General features: G+C 41.8%; 1 protein-coding gene across 3 annotated transcripts in view; it reads right to left on the reverse strand.

Annotated features, from left to right (window-relative positions):
* Positions 1-16,399, reverse strand: part of VPS13B (vacuolar protein sorting 13 homolog B) — an 843,188-nt gene that overhangs the window by 754,733 nt on the left and 72,056 nt on the right. For all 3 annotated transcript variants that reach the window (XM_063451210.1, XM_063451211.1, XM_063451212.1), the window contains exon 4: positions 15,495-15,615. In XM_063451210.1, coding sequence (XP_063307280.1) covers positions 15,495-15,615 — 121 coding nt within the window. The remainder of the gene's footprint in view (positions 1-15,494; positions 15,616-16,399) is intronic.

Below are 16,399 nucleotides of genomic sequence, written 5' to 3' on the forward strand. Positions count from 1 at the left end.
CACCCCTGAACCTAAAGTGTCCCTGTTTGTCCATTTGAAATGTTGGGAGGTAAGTTATGTACTTCACCAGACTGTATGCTTATAAAATGATATGTACAATATATAGGACGTGTATTGTCGTGCTGTATCAGTCTCAGAATAACCAGAGTTCTATAAAGATCAAACGATATAGCAGCAGTAACTATTGTAGAATAATCTGTTGTATACAGTACTGCATAAGCACTATTATATAAACATACACTGCATCATATGTCGCTACAAAGTAATAAAATGAATTGGAATATTATATTCAGCTTTAACTTTTTAGATAGCAGTTTCAGACAATGCAAAGATTACATTGATTATGGCGATTTAAAAAAAAAAAGTCATAGAACAATAAAAAGTGATAAACATCAGTTTATATATTATTTGGCAACATACATTTTATTGAGGGATAAAACACCCTAAGTACTAAATAGGAAGTCGGTTAGTAATGACTGTGGAAAGAAAGAAATGATGAAAGAAATAATATAATAATGATAAAAGTTGGAAGAAATTGCAAATATTTGGGTTGTGGGGGGCGGGGGTTAATAAAAGAGTGAGGGTGAGAGACAGGAAAGAGGAGAGGGATACTCTGTAGGAAGATAAGACTGTTTGGGAAATCACATACATTCTTGAAGGAGTCTTGAAAGGAGTGCACACAGCTATATTGGAAAATTTACTTCATTTGTCGTAACGAGGTTTGGTACTAGGCTTGGAACTCTAGATATCCGTCTTTTGTAGCTTGGATTAGAGAGATTCATTGAATAAAGTAATTCAGATTTTAAACAGCCACATGATGCACAGAGCTATAAACGACAGAGTAAATGCTTGAGATCAAGGACCATGGTGAGAAATGGGGGAGTCGGGGAGCAAGTCCACCACAGGTCCATGATTGTGCAACAATCATGGACCTGCAGGGAGAATTATATGAGACAGAAATAGGGATTCAGTTACCCCATATAACTGTCCCTAATAAAAGTGCAGGTGAAAAATGATTAGTTAAAAAGTGTGCCAAGGAAACTGCTGATATGTATGTTGCCAAATCATGCACCCTTTTCGAACGAGATCAAAGAAACATCACAAAATGTCAAAGATATTGATTTTTGAAGTCAGTGAAAGAACGTAATGAATGTGTGGAATCTGAATTTGAAGAATACAGGAGAGAAAAGAGAGAAATTCCTTATTCATATTCACACAGAGAAACAACCAGGATAACTTTATTTATGTTTGACGTATAAAACCAAACAACATACTGAGAAGTGCTACGTCACATATAGGATAGTCTATTAATTGCTTTCTTATAATAAATCTCCAACAAGACTTTCACGGGCATAGTACGACAAAACCAGTTTCTCGAAAAACCCAGTTACTTGGGCTTTTAAAGAGTTTAGTTAAGACTAAAAAGGAGTGGAGGAAGATAAGGAGAACAAGTGTGCGGGTGTGTACGTAATCCATCATAGACACAGGACATACTTAAAGTGAATGCCCAGATTCTAAGCAAGTGATTGTAGATGGCAAGTCAAGAGGCAGAGGACTTGTGTGTGGAGTCCAGGGGTCCTTTAATCACACAAAAATATTTGTCTAGAGGATATGTATCTATTGAAGCCTTTGACAGAGTGCATATATGACTGCCGCAAGGCAAAGACAGTGATGTCATGTGAATTATTGGGACAAAAGTATCCTGTTAAACTTTAAATACCAGGAGAAACATTGGTGGGGGGGGGGAGGTGCAACAAAAATAGTTTATATGGCAATTAATGACCCCCCTAATGTTTTAATAACAAAGCTGTACATATACACACTCAACACACACACACACACACACACACACAAAGAACATTTCATAATTTGTTTAACAATGGCACAATTCTCCTCAATTGGGAGAAAATGTTGAGCAAATTAACAGGACGTATAACAAACATAGAAAGGAAAAGTGTTGTGCGTTATCCATCAAAATAAATAAGATATCTTTGGCTAAAGCCAGATTCCATAAATACAATGTCCGTGCATTGCTGCTCGCAAATTCTACAAATTTCACTCAAGTAGCACAGAAACTGTTCCTGTCCAAAACATTAGCTGTGATTTAGGAAGTGCTGCGTGTTTTATTTTACAGTTTCTTTCCAACTTTGCTTCAGTTTTTCCCCAATGGATGACTATTGAAATGGGTGGGAAAATCGCAGGAAGAAAATTTATTGGTAGGCCTGTCCCCACAGCTGGATTTCTGTTTGCACAGTCCTTTAGTGATTGCCTGTCCTAAGTGAAAGGGGCAAGTTCCAGGAACACAAAATATGTAAGGACCTCGGCACAAAAAGACAACGCAAAGCTAAGCTGGCACTTGTAGATGCAGGGTAACATGACGGGCACACTACCTGATTACATGGATTACTTAGATCGCAATTCTTTCAGTTTATAACCTCCAGTTAATTCTATACAGTGGAAGGGTTCTCATGCGCAATTAAGTTTGGTTAACAATTGTTCTATCATTTCCACCAAAATCCGCATTATCTAATGTAAATACTTGAAAACATAGCCATTGTTTTTTTGTGTTTTTTTTCATAATTTAATCTTGCTCTACAATCCTTAAGATTTGCAACCACCAAAAACTGTGCAGCACAATATGCTATGGCACCACATCCCTTTATTTCCCTTTGTCCCTGTCTTACTCATCCCAATATCATCCCATTAGGACCAGGAAAAAAAAGAAGGTTCACACATAACTAGACACTCGCTCAGAGACAAGCACACACATATTCAAACATACACACTACACAATGGAAATGGATTTCATTATTCCTCCTTCTCCTCCCAGTGCTACTCCCATGCCTAGACAATGAGATGAAGCAAGCTGTCTCTGCGAGCTGCAATAACAAAGTCAGTAGAGGGCTCTCTTTTGCAGACCTTTGGGCTCAATCAAAGGAGATCTTTTGATCTTTACTAAACAACAGTAAGAAAAATATATACCGTATATATTTATGTTTAGTTATGAGAAACATGCCTTATCAAGCCCTGTATTGGGTCTCACTTGACAAAAACAATGGTGAATATTTAACTTTTATCCCATGTGGATATCAATCCCTCAGAATGCAGTTCTCGAGAAATTAGAGCATCCTGGGTACATCAAAATTAAAATTTTGGTGATCAGTCTGTACTCTGCTTTTCGATTTAATTGTGTGTTTTTGTTGTGGTTTTAATAGACACACCCGCGATTGACTCTGGATACTATTACTTGTTTACATTTTTATTATTTTTTTCTAAATAAGAAGGCATCATTTAACAAATACACTTTCTGGACTCCGAATTTTAAAGGTTTCCAGTTCCAGGATTTGAATACTCTCCACCTGTGGGTAGTGTCCCCCTTAACAGACGCAGCCCGAGCGTGCAATTTATCAACTATTAACCTCATTTCAAACTGCACTTCGCTGTCTTATGGTCATGTCTGTCTTTATTACATGTAGTATACCTTGAACAAACAAACAAAAATAAATAGTTTAGATTTAACAATATTAATCCTTTAAAATTGGATCACTCTATGGAGAACTGGTTTTGAGGGCTCCAAATTATACTTCCAGAAAGCAGGCATGTGCCATCCACATGGACACTGATGCACTGTACCCAGTACCTATATTATAGGCTCTGGTCCTCGTAGGCATAAAACCAACAGAAGTTAAAGGACATCAATTAATAAGTGCAGGATAAAAGCAGTGTTCCGAAAGCTGGGCTGTATTTGCAATACATAGAACTGTATTGATTTGTCATCAATTATAGGCTTCATTTAGCCTGCTCTGACAGTGCTACAACCGACGAGACTTGACATTAAGTACGCAATGGTAATGTATTACGTCTGTGATATGGGCTCCTACTTAATGCCCTATATTCATGCTGCTATGCAGGAAGTAATTAACAACGGATTGCAAATATAGACGTAGAATAAACAGCATCACAAGAAAAATGTTGATGACCTTAAGGCAAAGGGCAGCAGAAAGTCAGTGATCGGGAATACTAAATTCAGATTTATTTAATACACAATGTGATGTGTATTGATTTATTTTACATGACCTGCTCTTTATTTCGATAGGCAGATCACACTTTCAAATTCAATAGCATTGCTCAAAATGCCCACTCACCCACTACCCAGTGATGAGTAAAAAAGAAAAGAAAAAAAAAAAAACAGCCATAGTGAGCAGAATTCACCCTCTTTTGAGTATGCATTGGACCCTCCAGACTGGCAGTGACGAGTAACTGTTAGGACCTTCTAGTTGTTAAGGGCTTAAAATTCTGAGCTCTGCTGTAAAGCACAGATATTAGTGAGAGGAACATCAGCAGACAGCCATTGCAATCACAAATCCAGTCTCTCTGAAAAGCTGGATATGAGGGACAGGAACTAGGTGACAGACTCAAATCTCCCCAGCACAGTCTCTCGAAGAAAAAACTAAAAGGAGAGGGGCTGAATTAAGGGGAGTACCCACAAATAACAGATGTTACATGTAACTCTCACCAATCTCAGGCAGACCAGGAAATGTACATATCTATGTCTATATACATTTGTAATACACACATACATTCTATATAGAGAACACACTTTAGATTGTAAGCTCAAAGGCCCGGCCATTTACAGTTTGTATCGCTCTGTTTATATTGTATTGTTAATAAATGCCAGTAATAAATAATAAACACACAGAAATATTATATATATATATATATATATATATATACATACATACACACATATATACATGCACACATACACACATTTTGCATCTTAAAAGGGCAGCATTTTAACAGTGATATAATGTTGTGCCCTTGGGTTCTATTTGTTTTTGCAGTAGGGGGTACTAGAGGCTAAATAAACAGACAATGAAGGCAATGATAACTAACCCAGCTACGTGTTACCTTGAGATTGCTCTAAAACAGCTGCACTAATGACAGGACCACCAAAGCCCTGGCAATCACTTCCAAGGTGAAGACACAACTAATAAATACTGCTTCCATGAAACTGCTGGGGTTATGAACGGAGCTCAGATCACTAAAGCTTTAAAAAAAAAAATAGAATTAAAAACGTGCCTCCATGAGCGTAGATAGGTACGCAAACCTTTACATTTAAAGGGAACGTGAGTTAAGAAAAACAAGGCAAAACTTAATAAAGATGACACCCTTTAAAGCAGCATTGGTCTTAGAACTGCTTTTGTGCCACAAGAAGAGTGGTTGCACATCATAGTTATACACATAATTTGCTGTGACCATTTGTAAAATACTTACCAAATGTATGGACAGTCTCAGTGCCTGCTTTCTCTCTGAAATTTTTTAGAATATATTTTTCTTCTTAAGCAGGTGGCTACCACACTTGGAGTCCATTTAGCTCCCCAAAGATATAAAACAAGAAAATGGAGGGGCTGTGCCCGCACACTTCTTCGCCACACTAAGATCGGCAGTTATCCGCTATGTCTGGAAAGGGGAGAGGTCGAGGCTCCGACACGATCTACTTTGCTTACCACGATGTCGCGGGGGACTAGCATTACCGGACTTTAAAAAATACCACCAGGCCACGGTCCTCCAACGCATCCTGGAATGGCATGCGAACACACACCAGAAACAGTGGGCGATTCTGACCAGAGATGGGCAAGAAGCACACCTGAACTGCGCTATATGGGCGGGTACCCCCCCGGTCGCTGACAAGGACGATCCGGACGGCATTGTAACACAAACACTCATCAGCTGGAAATTCATGAGAAACCTACCGCATATTTCGCCCACACCCAGTCCCCTACTCCCCATCACCCACAACCCGGCGATAGGCGGAGGCTTCCCACCACAAGCGCGGCCATTTGCAGAGGGCCGCACCCATGTTCCTATCTCCACGGTTCTGCGTAATGGGGCCCTGAGATCCTTGGACACCCTGCTAGGCGACTCGCCCCGTACACCACTACTCACGCTACGCTATATTCAAGTAAAACACTTCTATGACAACGAACGCAACAGGGAAAACCTACACAGGGACCTCACATGGTTCGAAAGGAGATGCGAGAGAGGTTCATCACTGAGACACAATATTTCCACCCTCTACCAACATCTGCTGACGGGACACTTGGCAGAGAATAATGTTTTCCATAGACAATGGGAGACGTTATTAGACACCTCCTTTACATCACAGCAATGGGACGCCGCACTCTTCTGGCAACATAAGAGCTCCATCAGCACTCAATACCAGGAGACAAATTATAAACTGCTAACACTATGGTACCGGACACCCGTACTGCTTCATAGGATCTTTCCAACGACGCCCCCAACGTGCTGGAGATGCCTGGAGGAAAGGGGCACATTCCTGCATATTTGGTGGGATTGTCGCCTCATAGTCCCTTACTGGGACATGATCAGAAACAAGATAGTAGACATCTTGGGGGAGACAACGGAATGGACGGCAGCGCTGTCCCTTTTGCATGTCTCCACAATGTCACTTGCTGGGTACAAAAAAAATAAATAAATAAAAAATCGATCCTGCGCCACCTACTCAATGCGGCCAAAGCATTGATCCCGCAATATTGGAAGAAGAATGAGACCCCCAAATTGGAGGAATGGATCCGTAGAGCAGAGGATATTCAGGGAGCTGAAGCAATTCGGGCCTAGCTGCTTGGTAGGGGGGACAGACATTCGGAGCTCTGGCGGCCATGGTTCACATTTATTTCATATAACCGTTAAGGACGCGAAAAGGAACTCCTGGCCCAGCGGGACTTACCTACTCCTACCCTTCCTACACTTACTGACCCACCTGCACCCAGACCTGGGGGCGGTTCTTCTATTCTAACGCTCTTTTCCAACTACTCTTCTCTCTCTATCCACCTATTCAAGCTTTTTATCTGAGGATTAAACTATTAAGTACACATCACTCGGACACACTAGCTGTAATGATACACCATCACATCGGTAAAGACCAAACATTAGGAAAACAAACAGTGGGCACCTTATTTACCCCACTCCACTACCTATGAGACCCTTCTTGACAACCTAGGGACCTTCGCACACCGGACAAATGAGTGGCCGACACGGTCAATAGACCGACACCGAACTTTATGACCGTTCTCACACACGCACACATGCATAGTCCGGTTATACCCGGTCTAACTCATGTCCCACTACGGCACCACTCCTTACTACGCCTCAGGTGAAACTCCACTGGTACCCCCTAGACATATTGTGTATTAAAAATTGGCCTCTTGAGGTACGGACCATCGCAAAAGAAAACCGATGACATCATTCACTGTCACGTGATGCTTACAGTACTACGTATGCTTTACCAAATTCTTAAATACTATGTATAAATTTAATGTGTTGACTATTCCATTCTATCTGAATGCAACCTTACTCTATACCGTGCAATTGGGACCTGCGAGTCCATACTAACGAATATGTATGTATAGTTGTGCCTTTCTTCTCCTGTTACACCAATAAAACAGATTCACAAAAAAAAAAAGAAAGAAAATGGAGGAGGAGGCAAGACTTCTGCTAGAAATAAATTGTGGCTTTTTAAGGTAGAAAGCAGTAATATTCTGGCGTACATCCTAATTGTGGAATAATAAATGACTTCTAATGAGATCACTAACCACTCCACATTGACAATGCATGAGTCACAGTAGGTTGTTCTAGAATGGCAAAAGATTGCTACAGTGGTCACAATTTCATTGTCTTGTAGAAGCTTATCAAATGATTACAATTTGATGTGGGCATGATTTATCTAATAAAAAACATTCCCATCGACTTGAATGATGATTTCTGTAGATTTTGAAAAGAACATTGTTACGGTACCTCCAGTAATAAATGCACAAACCGCCGTTTAGTGAATGCTCCCCGGTCGCAATAATGTGGTCTGGTAGCGTATACAGTATAACCATGCGAACCGCCAGCTAGGGAACACTCCAAACTCCCGAACGGTACCTGTACGGCTCTCTCCCTTCTTGAGCTCCAAACATACGAATCGCCACTTAGGTTCCAAGCGGCACATAATCCCAATAAGCAGTCTCTAGTCGCCGGTAATAAAATCCCCCCAATAACGAGACCAAGCTCCGCTTTGAGGGTAAAACACAAACTGAACTTACTGTGGGCTACCTGCCCGTATTTATGCAGGTCTCCCACTTGGTGGACACTCCCCTAGGGGACCAAATGGGAGACTGGAATAACAGAAGGACATGGGGACATTTCAGGCTTACATCCCCACAATATTCCCAACATGCATCACAGTTTCCTACCCTCTGCTCGGGAGATAATTCAATTATCTCCCCGAGCAGAGGCACATCGCCATTTTAACTCAAAGTTATAAAACACATTAAAATCTATAACTTTATAACTGCCGAACATATTGCATTTGTATAACACATCCCCAGATAGCCTGGATCTGAGTGCATATTATTGGCGAATAGCGCTCAGATCCCATATGCATAGTTCAATCGCCATGGAGTCAAAGTCGGTTATAGCTCTTCGGTATGCGATCGACTCCATGGGATGTCTATCTGGGTTAAGTCCATTCGTGTTGTTAAATCTCCCGAATGGCCGGTATTCGTATACTTCTGTCGATTGAGAAGGGGAGGTCGATGGCTTCAGCGGTGTTCGGTTGAAAAAGTGTCCGTTTTGAGTTCCATGAAATAATCATCGAACACCGATGGGCTTTCGCATAGTTAAAATGGCCGCCGCCTCGTGGTCGACATACGAACGACGACCACCCTGTCTTCAGTCTTAATTGAGAAGTGGCTGCGGTTAACCTCAACGTTCTAATTGGGATCAATAGGTTAACTAGCTGCACACTTCTCTCCTGGGTGGCGGTCCGTTCGGTAGTTTCAGTCGGCAAACAAATGCATTCCCTTAATCCAGGCATACGAATGGGGGAATTCATGCAAACGGCAAAACAGACGAACACAGTATTTTTAGTCCATACGGATGGGTCTGTCACAAACATCTTATACAAAAATATAAAATAGTGACCTTTGTATTCTAATTGTGAACCTTCATTTGCCAAGTAATGAACAGTAATCATGACAGCAATAAGGAGGGTTAGGGGTATTAATTTTATACAAATTTAACATAAATATAAGTCCATGTAAGGCAATTATAGAAAAAGTAGAATCACATTACACTGCTTACATCTGCTCAGAAAAAAAAATATATTCATAAAAGGGATCCGTGAATTTAAAGGAAAATAGTCAAGTATTATAAAAATTGTTTTATTAGACATGTACAATTTGTTTTTGAAGGAAACATCTAAATTCAACCAAAATTCGACAAGGAGAGGGGGGATTGCAAAGGCTGCAGACAAGAGATCTTCAGCTTTTGCAACATGTTTTTAGATTTACCTCCAATGAAACATGCAGAAATATAGTATTGGAGTTTATCTGCTGTTTTTTTTTTCCCATTTGTCTTTTGTCAATGGAACGTTTCTTTAAGAAATTAATAGTGATTTTGCAATTCAGAATGCTTTCTGTATTTGTCATGTTTTGGAGATTTAATTGTCCCTGTATTTGCAGGGGTAACCGAAACAATTAGAAATCATAATGCTTTGAGCTATACTAGTGTTTTATGTTCTAGCTGCTACCTAAATTATGTGCATTGATTTAGCCTAAAAAAACAATTCTTCGGGGGGTGGAGCCTAGACTCCGAGCAGTGCAGACGCGGGCAGCACGAGCTCCTGCCTAAACTGTGGATTTTGGTGTACTATCAGCGGCTCACTAGCCAAAATACTCACTGGGGTGCACTAAGCAGGTCGGGGGTACCTCACTCGAGTCCGTGTTGGCCGGGAGACCGGAATACTGCACTGCGGCTTACTAGAGTTGGAGGCAGCTGCTTTTCCCAACACTATACTCACCAACCGACTGAGTTGGACTCCTATCCCCCTCCCCCCCCCCTTCCCACCCCCTCTGGACCGGTGGGGTTATCCCAGTCCCCACTGGGTGTCTGTGAGTGAATGGCCCGGGGTAAAGCGCCTACAGGTGCCAAGCAACAAAATCTACAGGGCCACATGCTCAAAGTAGAGATGGCGGCTACACAGAGCCCTGACTACCAGGCCCCCCACGTGGACCGCATAGCAAAAGCCTTTGACCACTTCTGGGCACAACTATGGGCTAAGCTAGCACAGAAACAAGCAGTCACAGATGCCTCTCGACTGCTCACTGCTTCACTTAAATCTAAACCTGCACCAAATCGCAACGTCAAACCACTGACCACAATGAGGCGAGAGAAGAGGGCACCCCAACTGACGGGACGCAGACCCACTAACAGACACCACTTGTCTGGGCCTCGGCACATACAGAGATCTTCCACGCATGACCCAAAGCATCTGATACCAAATCGGGCACTCTGAGGGTTCCCGCTCAGCAAGGCCAGTGGCGTACAAACGGACAAGCCGGAAGGTCTGCTCCTGAGGCTAAATGCAGCCGATATTACGCAGCCACAACACAGGAGAATACCATCGCACGGACCAGCTATCTTCTCTATCTCCCTGAACACAATGGGCATCGGCTGAACAGGCTACTAACCTGGGGCCCCTCGACCTGACAGTATGGGATATAGCCCTGCCTTGTTGCTCCTGCCACATGGACTGTCCTGCTGCAGTTCGATCTGCTCTTTACGTGTCTCTCCTCTTGAGCACCTCTACTTGGTGTATCTGCCCTAATGGCTACCCAGTGACCAACTATTACACTTCATGGTGTTCTAAGCTTTTAGTTTATTTTATTAATTCTACAGTTTAATCACAAGTCTAATAGCTCTTTAATGCCTGGCTGCAAAATTGTGTTCGATGCTTAGATGTGTGCAAGTGATGCTTGATCATCTTAAAGAGAAACTAGAATTTACAACCTGCTACTTACTTAAATTTAAAGGGACACTATAGTCACCTGAACAACTTTAGCTTAATGAAGCAGTTTTGGTGTATAGAACATGCCCCTGCAGCCTCACTGCTCAATCCTCTGCCATTTAGGAGTTAAATACCTTTGTTTATGAACCCTAGTCACACCTCCCTGCATGTGACTTGCACAGCCTTCCATAAACACTTCCTGTAAAGAGAGCCCTATTTAGGCTTTCTTTATTGCAAGTTCTGTTTAATTAAGATTTTCTTATCCCCTGCTATGTTAATAGTTTGCTAGACCCTGCAAGAGCCTCCTTTATGCGATTAAAGTTTAATTTGGAGATAGAGATACAATTATTTAAGGTAAATTACATCTGTTTGAAAGTGAAACCAGTTTTTTTTCATGCAGGCTCTGTCAATCAAAGCCAGGGGAGGTGTGGCTAGGGCTGCATAAACAGAAAAAGTGATTTTAACTCCTAAATGACAGTGAATTGAGCAGTGAAATTGCAGGGGAATGATCTATACACTAAAACTGCTTTATTTAGCTAAAGTAATTTAGGTGACTATAGTGTTCCTTTAAATATAATAAATCCCAGTACAGAACCCAGAGGGATGCCACTTACCACTTTTGTCCAGCTTGAAAATGTACTATTAATGATAACTAATTTTAAGCCAATGTTCTACGTGGGAACAAGAATTTTCATCTAAACCAATTTCTTTGAAATTGAACTCTACTAACCTATCGTGAGGAACCATATCAAACCCCTTGGTAAAATCCAAGTAGATCACATCCACTGTAACACCCTGATGATCTATACTTCTACTTCCTTTTTTACAGAATAAACGTATAAACGTATGGAAACAATACATAAAGAGACAGGTGGTGAATCCAACTAAATCAGTTTCTAATCAACCGTCGTTAAAGGGACACTCCAGGCACCCAGACCACTGCTGCTCATTGGAGTGGTCTGGGTGCCAACTTCCACTACTCTTAACCCTGCAACAGTAATTATTGCAGTTTTTTTATAAACTGCAATAATTACCTTGCAGGGTTAACTCCCCCTCTAGTGGCTGTCTATTAGATGCCATGTCTATTAGACAGCCACTAGAGGTCACTTCCTGAATCATAGCACAGATTTTCTTTGCTAGAGCGTCGCTGGACGTCCTCACGCTGTGTGAGGACCTCCAGCGTCGCTCATTTCCTCATAGGTAAGCATTGAAAATCTTTTTCAATGCTTTCCTATGGGGAGCGCTAATGCGCAAGCGCGGCATTGCTGCGCATGCGCATTAGGTCACCTCGGCCGGTGGGCGGGATCAGTCTCGCCCACTGGCCGACGGAGACAGTAGGAGGAGCGGCGCGGAGGAGGAGACTGCGACGAGGGACACCGTCGCTGCCTCAGGTATTTGACTGAAGGGGTTTTCACCCCTTCAGTAACCGGGGATTGGGGGGTGGGAGGGAGAGGGTACCTCCAGTGCCAGGAAAATGGATTGTTTTCCTGGCACTGGAGTTTTCCTTTAAAGTATAAAGGATTTAAATCCAATAGTTGGTTTCCAGGTCCATGATTGCAAATACTTACCATACTGGTGTCAGTTTTATTTTACAGCCCATAATTTTTACTGCAAATGTACATACTATTTTCCAAAATGTTTGAGAAACACTATGGAGCCAAAAGCAATGTATTCAGGTGGCCTGTAAGGTGTCATTTTTTGGGTACATTTAGGAGAGTCCACTAACCCCACGAAACATCTGAGCACACGGGTCACATAAACCCAAAACCTCGTAATTGTTTTTAATATAATAACACAAAGCTGCAAAGGAGCTCCACTTGTTGACCATAATCAGACTATACACAGGGCAGGGGAGATAAGTGCAAACTGTACAGTGAGATCCAACATCCAAGAACAGAAAAAAAGTTCAAATCACAAAACTAATTACAAAATAGCATCGATCATAAATGGAAAATTATACTATGAAACTGTGACTACACATAATGATTACTAATGTTGATAACAGATTCCCATTAAACAATTAATGCTAGGACAGCTGCAGGCTGAAAGAGAATTAGCCGCTCACATCATAATATAGTTCAATTAGGACCTTTAATAAATCACATGCAAACAGAGCAGCACATCCCCGAGGACCTATTTTTCACACATATCTCTATTATTCCATCATCGTCAAGCTGTTATGGCAGCGTTAAAGCATAATAAACATCATCTCAAGGAGCAGTGTGGAGGAATCTCTCCTCTGAGTTAGAAAGCATGATGGAATGCAGAGGGCCTGGTGGGAGCTGTCAATAATAAAACATCCCACTTACAATTCTCCAACTTACTGTGACCTTCTCAGCAACCACGTCTGCCCTTTAGCCCTAATGTCAACCTACTGAGGGTTACAGAGAGAGGTGAACAGGAGCAAAAGAAAAATGAGACTCCTGCAGAGGAAAATTTAAGAAAGTAAACATTAGGACAGGGGAAGGTGGCTATGAAACCAGCTCCAATGCTGGTCTAGAGAATGGAACCCAGGCTGTGACAGCACTCTTCAAATGTGCTACACTGTGCAAACCTCTTTATATGGAGAAAGTGGCACACGTTAAAGTGGCTTAATACGAACAAAGAGAATGACGCCATAGACAAGGTTTGTGATTACCTTGGCTAACTGTGAACACAAACTTTTCGGTAAAAATGTCCCAAAGGTGAATTTGCACCTAAACAAAGTCTTATCGTATACTCTGGATATTACAAAGATTTGTAACTTATTTTTTAAAGGGTTACTCCAACCACCATGACCACTTCTGCTTTTTTAAGTAGTGATGGTGGTAGGAGTCTGAATGTGCAGTGTTTAAACTTGAAAAACTGCACATCCAGAGTAATTAGTATATTTGTGCCGCGGGTAAGTTCCACTACCAGCCCACGTTACATTGGCAATCCAGGACTCTGTTCCAGGCTGCCAATGTCAATTTTGTGCATAAAACACGTCTGTCATCAGCACTCATGGCTGGCAACAGACATAATGTGATTTTCTGCCTGCACGGGGAGACTTGTAAGTCCCCTCTCTATCCCGAAACAGATGTGGGGCGTAAGAAGTCATGGGAGCTTCACCTGGCACTGAATAACAGTAAAGAAACCTTCTCTAAAAAAAAATAAAATTTCATGTGATCAGAAGGGGAGAGGTGTCCTACAGAAAAACACTCAATAGGGCATTATTCATTATTTTACAAAATAAATGATAGGACTTGGAGTGACCTTTTAAGATTGTATAGCTCTATAAAATGAGGGAAGTTATGATTTCATATTGACAGAGAAACACATAGAAAGTACAGTCTGCAGTGATGAGTGAATACAGATTCGCTAAAAATATATGCAGTAAGGAAATGGCTTTGCAAAAAAATATTTCCGTTCTATTGCAAAGGATTTAAAAATTAGTGATCTATTTCTCCAGAAAAGTACCCATAAGTCTGCAGCCCATTTAAGAGTATTAGCATCAGGATCGAAAATAAATCTGAAGAAACTACATATTTTACAGGTGGTCTGGGTGCCAACTCCCACTACTCTTAACCCTGCAAGTGTAATTATTGCAGTTTTTTATTAACTGCAATAATTACCTTGCTGAGTTAACTCTACCTCTAGTGGCTGTCTACTAGACTAGACTGTCACTTCCTGACACATGAGTCGCTGGACGTCCTCACGCTGTGTGAGGACCTCCAGCGTCGCTCATTTCCTCAAAGGAAAGCAAAACTGATTGTTTTCCTGGCACTGGAGTTTTCCTTTAATGGGTTTGTTTTTTCTTTTTCACAATAAATAAAACTAATAAATAAATAAAATGAAAACTAAAGAAGGACAGGAAAAGCATTTAATTTCTAGTGATATCATGACAACTATTTCACTTACCACCCTCTATTTCTTCAAACATATTGCTTACAAGCTATCACGAGCATGGATAGCAGATTACATTAGGATGAAGAAATTACTATCTGAACTTTGATTAAAAAAAAAAAAAATACAAATTTGGGAGCGGGACTTGACCACCAAGATGGCAAGACGTGCTCTCTAACAGCTCCAACACTTGGAGACAAAAAAGCAGCCTGAACCTCTAACTACTGCCCCAATAGGGGCCACGAGAGACCGCAGCACTACCCTCCAAGCGTGCACATAGTGATTCCTGAATCTTGACGATAGCTGGGGAGGTCCCGCAATCCGACCATGCGGCCTAGCGCACCTCGTAGCCTGGTGTCTGGGGGAGGTGGACAATCCCCCGACTCTGGTCGCAGTGCACACATAGTGCCTTATACAGCCCTGCAGCTATCTCTCCTGTTTATATTATTATAAAATTGTGCATGTTTTATCTATTACCCCAATTGTAATAAGTGATGCTATGCCTGAGGAATGCCATTGGGGTACCTCAACTCTGTCTGTACTAATCTTATGCACTGCAAAAATACAAAAACATTTTTTTTTTTTACAAAATACAAATTTAGCTGAACGACGTCTGGCCCTGCATTAGGGTGTGCCTAGGTACACCTGGCACATCCCCTGCGCATGCCTATGCAAGGTATATTAAAGGGGTACTAAAATCTCCAGCTGTCATACTATAAATAAATAGGTGTAGGTACTATGCTGTAAATAAACTCTAAAACAGGTATAGAAAAGCTACCTGGTGGCAGATCTGGGTCAGTCGGAGCTGCTTGCTGAATCTTCCGTGGTCTGATTTGGGATTTGACACTCTCTGTATTGCTACGGCTGGTTGAACTTGAACCAGAGCTTTCAAGATCCTCCTGTAAAATCCAAAGCAAACAGACATCATGATTACGGAGACAAATAAATATTTAATATTTTAACAGTAAAAACACTTTATATTGTTTATATTGACCCCAGTGGGTCTTCAGATTCCTAGACAGTGTTCCAACATTCTTTGTGAGGACCCTGGTTCGGATAATGACCTGCTGCCTACCAGATACAATCCAGGGTAACCTACTATACTGTTACAGTTCTTGTTCTATCAACTGTACTAGTTCGCTCTCTCTCTCCACAGGCCTTCTTAGTAGGAACCTTTGACACCTGAACTAAACTGCTTTAAGTCAAACCCTTGGCTCAGAGTATGTTGACTCTTTATCAATTGCTGATGCTCGGGACTCAACCTCAAACATTAAGTTTATGGTATCTTGGGAAAAGTTCTTACAGCTGTCCTTTATGGACCAGGTCTAGTCCAAAATGTTGATTTTACCACCTCAAAACTCTGTATGCTCTAAATAGGCTGGGGGGGTGGGGGGTAGGGGGACGGACGGACAGACGCAGAGCCCGACCTTCAAGCCGACTAGACTTATGGCACTGAAGCTCTTGCAGAATTGCTCAAAAATAGAGTATGTCAGCTTTACCACTGACACGTCCAATCCTGTGCCCACACAAGGTCAGAAAATCTCGGGCAAGCTATCCGTCAACCCTCGGGAGCCGGATAAATCTAGCTGCGGCCTACCGGGGACGGAGACGGGGAGAGGCAGTCGTTCTCCTCGCCCTCGAGTCTGTGGTTTGGACCAGTAGCATCCCATCCCTAACACATCT

The sequence above is a fragment of the Pelobates fuscus genome, chromosome 4, assembly GCF_036172605.1.
Source record: "Pelobates fuscus isolate aPelFus1 chromosome 4, aPelFus1.pri, whole genome shotgun sequence".
Lineage (NCBI taxonomy): Eukaryota > Metazoa > Chordata > Amphibia > Anura > Pelobatidae > Pelobates > Pelobates fuscus.